The 11,758-nt window shown below is 31.5% G+C and overlaps 1 protein-coding gene across 1 annotated transcript; it reads right to left on the bottom strand.

Annotated features, from left to right (window-relative positions):
- On the bottom strand, positions 1 to 11,136 carry LOC131935285 (uncharacterized). The gene is made up of 12 exons (XM_059291672.1): positions 11,005 to 11,136; positions 9,844 to 9,968; positions 9,505 to 9,570; positions 9,299 to 9,403; positions 6,424 to 6,520; positions 5,894 to 6,030; positions 5,347 to 5,596; positions 4,924 to 5,096; positions 2,816 to 2,935; positions 2,574 to 2,703; positions 1,541 to 1,718; positions 1 to 878 (listed from the first exon to the last, which is right to left on the bottom strand). The coding sequence occupies exons 1-12, from the start codon at positions 11,057 to 11,059 to the stop codon at positions 635 to 637; spliced, it is 1,680 nt and encodes a 559-aa protein (XP_059147655.1). The 5' UTR covers positions 11,060 to 11,136; the 3' UTR covers positions 1 to 634.
- Positions 11,137 to 11,758: the final 622 nt, after the last annotated feature.

Below are 11,758 nucleotides of genomic sequence, written 5' to 3' on the forward strand. Positions count from 1 at the left end.
TTTGTTAAAGTACTAAAATATAATAGGTGTCCTAACCTTTTTTTCATTTTTTTTTATAATAAACTTAACATCAAAATTTGTAATGCAATTTTAAAGGTAAAATCATAATGTTATAATTTAAATATAGGTTTTACCAAGAAATCTTAAGATAAATCAATGTCATTACATCGAAATATAAGTATGACTGTCTGTGTGCTTGACTCCTACCTTCCTTTCTGCCAGTCTGTCTGTCTGTCTTTCTGTTCGTCTGTCTTTCTGTCTGTCTCTCGGTCCATCTATCCATATATGAATATATTTTCTCAATTTTATCCCATTTTTCCCTGCCATAGAAAATGTGTTTAAAGTTTGAAATTAGCCAATAAAATTTAAAATACATTAAAATATTCAGGTATGTACACATTGATGCTCTTTCCATGAAATTAGTTCTCAAACTATTTTAAATTATAAATTGATTTTTCATAATGTAAATCATCCAAGTAAAAAATCAAGTATGGCTAAACGCCTGGTTTTGAATATTGTACACAAGTGTTTTTCTTTTAACGCTGATGCAGATTAGTTTTATATACATCTACTGATGTGTATTGTAAGACTGCTGATTATTGATTTTCATTTTAAAAAAATCATTTAAAGCAATCTAAAGCTCGTCACTTCCCAGAATAAACGGATCATTTTTTAACAGCCAATCAGCTGTTGGCCTTAGGTAAGAGTCCCGCTGTAAAATCATGTTTAAAAACTCCTTGAAGTAAACAGATGAAGATTCAGGCAGTTGATATTGTATTGGATTCCCCGAAGCAGTTTGGAAGAATATTTGGGGTGTTAGAAGTGATGAGCACGGAGGTTTTCCTGTCACCATTTCTACCGCAGTGCAACCTACACTCCTGCAGTGAGGAAAAAAAGCATTTATATATATATATATATATATATATATATATGTATATATATATATATATATATATATATATACGATATTATTGTATGTAATGTCAACGCTAAATAGTAATTTATCTTTGTGATTGTATAATTCAATTATATCTAGTGTGATGATGAGATAATAAAGCTCGGTATCAGGGTTTAAGCTGAAGTACGGCTTTGACAGGGGTTGATTTAGAAATGTCACATATACTATAGAACTTTTTGTGTATAGTGGTATTTATTTCTTAAACTTACTTCAAAATAAAAATAGAAGTTTTAACCACAAAACCATGAAAGCTAATTATTGTGAACTTTAAAGGGGGCGAATATTGTAGTAGAGAATCCGACTAAAACTTAAAATTATTTTATCATAATTATGGACAGAAAAATTAATCTAATTACTAAATTGCCTGTAAATAACCCTACAATTAGATTTGAAAATAAACAAATAATACCGCCTTATATTATAGATCATGTAAAGAGCATATTCTTAATGAATAATAATTAATTGATTTGCAATCTATTTTTAGCAAGCTGTAGGGATAGATATTCTGAAATTGAATCCTTTTTTAATTATTTTTCATAAACTTTTTCCAAATATCAAAATTTTATCGATACAAATGTTTACCATATATCTGCTCTGCTTGTGTAGTTTCGTATTATGTTGCCTTCTGTATAAATCACTTCTGGCGCCATGTATCGTACTGTCCCAATTTTCGTAGCGACCCCATTGGCATCTACAAACTCAGATAAACCAAAGTCTGTAATCTTTAGGTTCCAGTCATCTTCCATCAGGACGTTGTTGCCTAGAAAAAATGTTTGTATTACACACGATAACAAAACTCGATAAAAGATTTCCTTACAAATGGGCCAATATTTAATTTTATATTATTTTTGCAATATTATTAACTATTGCATTTTTATTAAGATGTGGCAATTAAAAAGTAGAATATTTACTACACTTTTTTTTTGAAAATTTACATATTTGTAACGAAAGCCTTCCTTTTTACATTTACTTCGACAGAGCATGGATAAAGTATAATAATCAGGCTGAATAATAATCATGCTGATATTTTGATAGTTTCAGAATTCAAAGTATTTTGTCCGTGTGTCTGTGTACATGAAAACTTGGGTACCATATCAGTTAAGTTGAAAATTTCGTAAGTAAATAATATTTCAATGTTGCAGTGATTTGTTTCAGCTTTTAGGCTACTTCCATTCACCAAAAAGGATACTTACTTTATTTTAGGTTACTGGAAACCAATATATAGAGGATATTTTATGTTGAGTAGATGACATTTCACATATAACTATTAAATTGTATGCCCCTGTTTCCATAAAGTTTTAAATTATTTCCGTAAAACGGATGAGATATTGCACATTTTTGCATGATATTTCGCTTAGGAAGTCAGCTATACAAATATGTATATGATCTTTTTCTTAAATTATATTCAATTTGTGAGTGACCTCCGACAAACGAAAGTGGTACTTTGTTCCTATTTCTAGTTTCTAAAATACGACTCAAGTACATATTGTTTCCGTTAGGTAGACGTGTGAAGACGGTAGCCTTTAATATCCCAATGCAGAATTTGAATAGTTAAGTGTCTTGTCAAACTTTTCATAAAAATTACCTCTCTCTCTCTCTATGATATGCAACAAACCTTTGATATCCCTGTGCAGAATATTATTCTGATGCAGGTACTCTATACCTTCCAGAATTTGAGTAGTAAAGTGTCGTGTCAACTTTTCATCCAAACTACCTCTCTTAGATATAAATTCTGCTAGTGTGCCCTAAAAAATGACAAAACAATGAATCATATCTAATAAAAATGACATTTTATACTTCATATTGCAAAACTTATGAAAATATTAAAATTCAATCATGTCAGGTAATTTTGCTTACATTTTTCAGATATTCTAAAAATATATAAAACTCATCTTCTGTTTTCTTAAATCCGTGAAATTGAACTATTCTTCTGTGCTTTACTTTAAGTAAAATCGTTGCCTCATTTTTACACATATCCTGAAAATATTTAAAAAAAAAAATATATATATATATATATATATATATATATATATATATATATATATATATATATATATATATATATATATATATATATATATACAGAGTAATACATTCCTATCTGATCAATTGATTCAGCTTGCTACAAATAAACTAGACTTTTCATTACTTAATTTAAATGAGGACAATATCGCCACTGAGGTTAGTGGAAATGTTTTGTTGTTATTAACTCTTGTTTTATGGACAGAAATATATGCCTCATGCAAAAACCACTATTGTAATTGAGCCTGTGTCTTTTAATTATTTTGTTATAAATGATAATAAAATGTGTTTCTGGCTGTAGATAATAGACATAGGTCTCTGCTGTGGTGTGTGTGTGGGGGGGGGGTGTGGGGGGTGGAAGTGGCTATAAAGTTAGGTGATACACTTTCACCATCGAAAAGGTATATTAAAAACTGAATGTAAGCCTTTTAAAAGTTATTTTACAAATGAAATAAAAATGATCAATATATGTAACGTTCATGGGGTTTAGTAAATATTTTCGAATTAAGTCGCTGTCATAAATAAACCGGGAGTGATCTCCCCTAAACTTTCTCGAATATTCTAATATAATACTACGTGGGATGGCAACTCGGAATATAGATATGATTTTTGTTTACTTAAACTTTTAAAAATAGAATAAAATATAGTAGAAAAATGAATTGCGCACCAAGCAAACGCCAAAACAAAATGTGCATAATAGTGCGCAATATTATTAGTACTTTATAAATTTACATGCGTTTTTTTGAGAAATGGGAAATTGCGTTAATTAGTACTTCCGGTTAACGGAAATTACTCAAAATTTTCTAAAAGGTAGAAAATTAGATCTTTTACTTACATGTGAAATTTCATTTATCTATCTGAAATAGTACTCAATTTTTAGGCTTTTGAAAAATTCAAAGTAGAAAAAGTACCACTTCCGTTTAACGGAAATCGCACAAAAGTTGATACGGATCTACGATTTTGATAAAATACCTATATATGAAATTTCATTAACCTAGCTGTAACGGTACTCAAGTTATCGTGTTTACACACAGACAGACACACACACAAACAGACAGACACACAGACATACGGACAAGATTGCAAAATTATGTTTTTCCGTATCAGTGAGGTGTAAAACGTCGAGATTTGTAAAAATCTTGATTTTTTTTTTTGCACGATTACAACACTTTCTCTATACTTCGTATATACGAGAAAGTAAAAACAAAAATACAATTCGACAAAATGGGTTTATTATATGTATAGGCCTAATAAAATAAAACAGACCATGTTGCTACTAATAAACCTTTAAGTAATATTAAACTGTATTCCCGTCTCGATGCTCCGCGCGTTGCCTATCTCACTTTTGAAACGAACTTGAGCGTTATGACGCATACGTTCGTTTAAAACATTGCGATAGGCTATAGATAAAATATGGCATTATAGTCGTTCACTAACTTGAATCAGGCGCATCTCTGATCGCCCCGGCAGGGTACGATTTGGCGTCCCGGAATATTCTATGAGCATTATGGCTATCCTGAGTCCACGTTACACAACCGATTGGGCGCCGCGGAACACCCTTTGCTCGGTTTTATCTTCAAATGTCGTATGCCTCCCTGCCAATATTTTAGGGTGCTCTTCAAAACTAACGTGGGCGCCACAGTTCCTCACTATTACGGACAGTAAATAACGTACACTCGATTCTGTAGTGTTGACAAACCAGTGCCCCTACATACATGATCCTAGAAATATAACGCGGGCATTGTTTACATTTAAGTAACTCAGTTTTAGAAAACAAGGTCACACAGCAAAGAACCTAGGATTGGTTACACTTTGTTAAAACTATCTTTAAAATTTTTGTCATTCTTTGTTCTAAACTAAAAAAAAACCGTTTTTAACTATTTTCCGACAGGCTTTGCATCTATTGTAAATATAATTTACAGTTCATAAACCATGTAACATACTAGGAAACTATCCCTTTTTTCAAGTGACGTTAGACACGATTTCTTAGCAACGAATTTTTTGTCATCGGGTCTAGCTTCATCTGTTACAAGATGGACGCTACCAAATGAACCTGCACCTATTGCTGATTCATTAATTGTGAAGTTTTTCGGGAATTCTTCAGACAGGACAATATCTGTGGAAAAAATGCATTAATTTATAAAATCACAGAACATAGGTAGTATGTTCACTTTTTTCGTTATAATAAAGAGCGAAATAAGTTGGCGTATGGTGGAAGTTAAATTGATTTTTTAAAGAAATAAATGAACAGTGGAGGGTAAAAAGGTAAAAATGTAGTGCACTTCTCATTTTTTTTCTCTCCATACTTTCATAGAGCACAAAGCGTCCTTTCAATATGCACATTCTTTGAAATTTAAGAATTTAACCTCTTTTAGTAGGCAAAGTTCCAGTACTTTGTCCTGATCTCCAAAATATTGAGTTAGCATTTGCTGAAATAATTTCGTCTCCACTGGTGGTTAGCTCCCCTAACATGTCGTTGAATGTTTCGTCAAATAAAATTCTTTTGCTGGCCTGCATGCTCCTACATAACTCCTTTAAACACGCCGTCAAATTTCTTTGTTCCGAATTATCTTGAATAGCGAGAATTTGTTTAAATCTTGGAAGCAATGGAAGTATCTATAAGATCGTTGTATAATTAGTATATGCGGGTAAACATATACAATTTAAAATATAAATGCATGAATATCAAACAAAATAACAATGCTTCCTCATTACTTACACACATAATCACATGCAGATTTGATATAATATTTTAAGGGATAAGCGACTTTGGTTTAAAAACAAAAAGCTCGATAACACATTACCCTACTTACACGTTAAGATAAAGAATTAATAATTCCTCGGCCCAAATTAAAACAAACAATATTAATGTAAAATTTAAACTATGCAATGGTAAAATAAATGTAATAATACGTCTTGAAATTCATCTTCTCCTTCTGCCAGTTTAGCCAGACATTTCATAAGACCACTCAGTTTTATACCAAAATATGTTCTACTTGGATTCATAGCTGCCAAGGTAATGCCTTCAAGTGTTGCTTGTTTTAGTTCAGCTGTTCAGACAGTGAAAATATTTTGATTTAAAAATTGGAGACTTAATAACTATGAATAAAGTCTGTAAACTAAAATACATAGGTCTAAGTTTTTATTTTAATTTTATTTAAAAGCATCCCGTAATGTTTATATTGGTATTTTCCATGCTTTCGCATTTTCTAGGGCAGGGTTAGAGCACTTAGTGTGGCGACAGAAAACAAAGCATGTGATTACATAAAATAAACATGGCTTTGATGTATAGGTTAAGAATATATCATATTTTGTTTAAATTCAAAGTAAATACTTTTTTAAAAATAATTGTATTTGTTAAAACTGAAAAATAAATCTAAACAACCGCACAAACCAATGCCGAGTCAATTTTCATATCAGTATAAAACAAAATATTTGTATACCTTTCTTCTCATAAGTCAAATGTTCTCCAATCAAGGAAAGTAAAACTTTTATATACATCGAGACCCTTTTATTGCTAGATTTCAATTTGATGATAACCTTGTAAAACAGAATAGAAATAAATCGTATGTAAAATGTTACATTCAGAATTACATTTTATGTATACAACAGTATATAAAAATACTTTCAACAACAAATAAAACGATAATAAGATAATTTGAGCTAACCAAGAAGGTAAAAAAATTCATAAAAAACGTTTTAATAACAAGCTTTTATGTAATGATGCACTAAAAAGTAGAAAATAAATTATACACTACTATTTAAATTACTATAAAGAAAAGCGTGGGTCACTTTAGTACTTTAGTACCTATTGGATACCTTTACTAATATTTGAGAAGAGACACACGCTTTTCTTTATAGTAGTTTAAATAGTAGTGTATAATTTATTTTCTACTTTTTAGTGCATCATTACATAAAAGCTTGTTATTAAAACGTTTTTTATGAATTTTTTTTCAGTACTTTACATGTTTTATTTACAATAGTGTGACATGACTAAAAACCATTGCGCGTCTATTGAACGTGATGGCGCGCCTACTGAAGGTGATGGCGCAGCTATTGAACGTGATGACGCGTGTGGTGTGGTTGGATAGACATGCCTATTGATTCGGTCCAAATATTAATTAATTCATAAAAAATTAATTAGGCATCCAATTAAGTCAAATTTAGTTTCAGATTGCATTGTCTTCATGTCTTGACGCACGTGCCAAGTGTGAATCGTATCGGTCAAGTAGAACTGTCCGAATTTTCACTCCTACGTTTCTATCTAGACTGACGACTTACGACTGGCGACTGACGACTGGCGACAGACAGAGGAAGTGAGTTAAATAAAAGCTTGTAAAAATACATCAATGTGGTCGATTTAAAAAAAAAAAATCTTTTCTACTTTCTCGTATACACGAAGTAGCCTGTAGGGAAAGTCTTGCAATCGTGCAAAAAAAATTGAGATTTTTGCAAATTGTGACGTTTTGCAGCTCACTGAGTCGGAAAAACATAGTTTTGCAATCTTGTCAGTATGTCTGTGTGTGTATGTGTGTCTGTCTGTAAACACGATAACTTGAGTTGATGAAATTTCAGGTATAAGTATTATATCAAAATCGCAGATCCGTCTCAACTTTTTAGATATTTCTGATAACCGGAAGTGGATTTTTTTCTATTTTCAATGTTGCATGGGCCTATAACTTAAGTACTTTTTAAGATAGATAAATGAAATTTCACCTGTTAGTAAAAAATCTAATTCTCTGCCTTCTTTCAAATATTGAGTAATTTCCGTTGAACGGAAGTAGTAATTTCCACTATTTCCGATTTCTCAAAAAATTCATGTGCATTTATGAAGTACTTTTAATATTCCGCACTATTATACACATTTTTTTTGCGTTCACGTGGTGTGCAATTTTGTTTTCTACGAGATATTATTCTTTTTTAAAAAGGTTAAGTAATTAAAAATGGATTAAAATCATGTCTATTTCACAAGTTGCCCTCCCCTGTTGTTTTATATAAGAATATTCGAGAAAGTTTAGGAGAGTTCACTCCCGGTTTATTTGCATTATGTTTTTAAAAAGCAAAATATTAATGATTGGTATAAAGATAGTAGATTATACAGTTTAATTTAGCCATAATTATAAATATCGTGAATCAAATGCAAGACAATTACAAAGAGTCACTCAAAACTGTACTTAAGGCTAAAATGCTATGACTGACAAAAATAATTTCAAACTTGAATTTATTAAGAATGTGTATTTGGTAATATTATTTATTTTCTAATATTAACATTTTCGGGAAATTGGCCTTCAGGCAAACGGCATTCAGGCAAGTGTCTTTCGGGAAAACGTCCGGCTCCCGGCTGGGCCAGGCCCTACGCATGAGCAAAAGAAGACACCCCAACATGGCGCTGAAGTGGACTTCGCCTGGAAAGCGAAAGAGAGGAAGACCACTGGGAACATGGAGGAGGGAGATGGAAGAAGAAGTGCAGGCTACTGGCAAGACCTGGCATGAACTAAAGTGGCTCGCCCAAGACAGTGGAATGGCGGAGATTTTTTGCTGCCCTATACTTCACAGGGGGTTATGAGGATTAAGTGAGTAAGGTAACAGGTTAAATCATCACGCATTACGGACATTTCACGAAATGCTTCTGAATCTTAATGAAAGAGTTAAAAGATATATTTGTTCAAAACAGTCATTTTAAACTGAGGTTACGATGGAGTGGGTGAAAAGGGGGGGGGGGCAAGAAATAAGAGTGGTTTTAGGGACAAAAAGATTAGTTACGTCTAGACCTAAAGTGGTAGTGTTTTCTTTCGGTGACATTTTGTAGATAGTCATTTTTTTCTGGAAACTAATTGATCAGGAGCTGATTCGCCTTAGAAAATGTGTCGGGAGCCAATTTGTCGCGGCTTTTTTTTTCTGGTCGGTGTTGTTTAAAGGTCATTTATTGGGGTCGTTTCGTAGGGGCCGTTTTGTTACCGGCCGTTTAGATTGCATAGCATTTAAAAGTTATTTCTTTATGATTCATATATTTCTATTGGTCGTTTTGCACATCGTCTTTTTTTTTAAAATATAAATAAACTATTGAAAAATAAAAATAGAATTTGAGCATATTAAGGAATAAGTCTTCAGATGAATATTAAGATTTGATTGAACGTTATTTTTAAAAATGAGGCATAACTATTCTCTCTGTCAATGTATAACCTCATTGGAAAATATTTTTAATTACATTTGAAAATTCATTCTTCATTTTGATATATAAATATATTATGTCTATAAACTCCAAAGTGTAATGCCCCATCGATATCAATAATATCTCTTATAATACACATTACTTACCTCATCAGTATTTGCATTACGAAAGTAGTCACTTCTTTTCGTGTGGCAAAAAATATTGTATAAAATGGACAACACGTTATATAGAATACAGCTCGAGGTGGTACTCTGGTAAAAAGATGTTTTCAAGGATAGATTATGTTTACGTGGACTTTGGACAGGTCTACTAAAGGAATGTAAGTACAGTTTGTTTCAATTTTAAAATTTACCTGCAGATTAGTTTGCCTGTTTAGACAAGCTGTCAATATTTCAACAATGTTACATTCGGCCATACGCTTAAGAAAATAATGGGATTAAAAAAAAATCATTATTATTAGACATTATTTCAAGATTATTAAGCATTTCAGTAAATTGATGAATTTTGAACTACGCAATTTTAGGAAATTTTACAGCACTAAAAAGTTTGAAAACAATCGAGGTCACAGAAAAAGGTTAATTCTATTTTACCAGACATATGGAACGTCAGGTTCTGAAAAGTATAGTACATTTTTATTTTTATAAAATTTTAAAGCATTTATCAATGTGGCTTATTATCCAAACATCTTTACCTCTGAGAATTCAGGGCAATATGAACAAACAAATCGTAAAAACACCAGGAAACAAACTGTCAAGGAAGATTCTGTGACGGTTGTGTTCAGTAGATCTTCTTCAATTATGTATTTAACTGTCATTTCTGTTTATATATATATATATATATATATATATATATATATATATATATATATATATATATATATATAAATAAATATATATATATATATATATATATATATATATATATATATATATATATATATATAGCTTATACCCGTGCTTCGCTACGGTGTGGATATGGATAATACCTCAGCGCACCACGCTGACCGCGGGTGGGGTCCCCGCATTGAGACGGATATTCCTTTAGCGCACCGCGCTGGGCACGGGTTTCGGTAGCACCTTGGGGTGTACATGAATATTCACGAAAATTAAGCTACTGTAAAACAAAGTGGCACAACGCTCTCATGGACGCCCAGATATTCCTCCTGGAAGCCAGATAGAAACTCTGCTCCCTTTCCCCCCATCTATTCCTCATTGCGGGGACTTGCGGCATTGTAGTTACGCCCCTGACTCTTTAAGCAATATGTGTACACTTTAGATGATGCTAACTTTATAATTATTCAATGTGTTAAGAATTGTATTTATAAATCATATTTAACTTTGACCTTTCATTTCCCCAGACGTCTGAAACACTATCTAAGACAACAATTTCCGATCAAGGCTATATTCCGTTGAAACAAATTACTCCCGTGACAATGCTTGTCATTACTCAAAGAAATAATAATAAAACAGAAAAACCTCTGACATATTTACATACCTTGCCTACCGAAATACAAGAAAAACTAGCACTAGCATTGAGAAAACATCAAGCACACCAAATATCCAAATGATTATAAAAAAATCGGGGTTCCCTTCTTAAATTCCGGTAATCGTTTTCAAAGCATAGTATAGAGACCCAAGCGTTTTGTTTTAGTTTTTCAAGTAGTAGTTTGTTGATATGTATCTAAAAATCATATATTTTCTCGTTTTTAGTGCATTATTAAATAAAAGTGTTATATTAAAACATTTTTATGAATTTTTTTCAACTTTTCAACTTTTGGTTACTAAATAAAAGCAATTAGAACATGAGGAAATTGGATTTAAGACAAAATTAACATTGACATATTAGATTTTACCACAATATTTGTTCTGTAAAAGTAATATCTGTATGTTTTTCTTTTTGTACAACATTTCGACAAAACTGTATAATATTCTGTGATAAACGTAGAAATTCACTGCGGAGAATATTCTCACAGATGAATATTCTTCTAACACTTCAGAAATACTGCTTAGCATCAAATCCTCAGTTGGAATCTGGGGACAAAAGAATAGGAAGTGTTAAATTTTAGTTTAAAATTATCCAATAAGAATTAACAATAAATAGATTTATAATTTGCATATTTTTTTCAAATGATTGATAAAGTATTTAATTGTAAATGAATACAATAGGGCTATCATGCAGAATATAGAATACGAAATATAATATAAGCCGTAAAGTCGTGTGCCATTCCGTACGTCAGCCATTTGTATGGGCACTTTTTTCTTCGAAAAATCTGTAGAAAATAGTCTTTGACAAGCTTTTATTTAGCATACATTGTCTATAAATAGGTAGATTGCAAATTTTGGAACTCAATTTTGACCTTACTTCTAATGCAGCGATTTTATTTAAACATTCGAAAGACAATACAATGATATGTACTTGAATCTAATTAGATAGATAATCATTCATTAAACTTTAACTTTATAATATGTCTAAATTTGGTATTAAACCTTAAGCGATTAAACGATACGCCTGTTTACATCGATGAACTTATGTTTTTGCCCTAGCATCAACCGCGAAATGAATAGAAGCAAACAGCTGATTTTGCAAAGATACGCTACTTATACGCT

This window comes from Physella acuta, unplaced genomic scaffold, assembly GCF_028476545.2.
Source record: "Physella acuta isolate Inbredline_101_S28 unplaced genomic scaffold, ASM2847654v3 ptg000141l, whole genome shotgun sequence".
Taxonomy (NCBI): Eukaryota; Metazoa; Mollusca; class Gastropoda; family Physidae; genus Physella; species Physella acuta.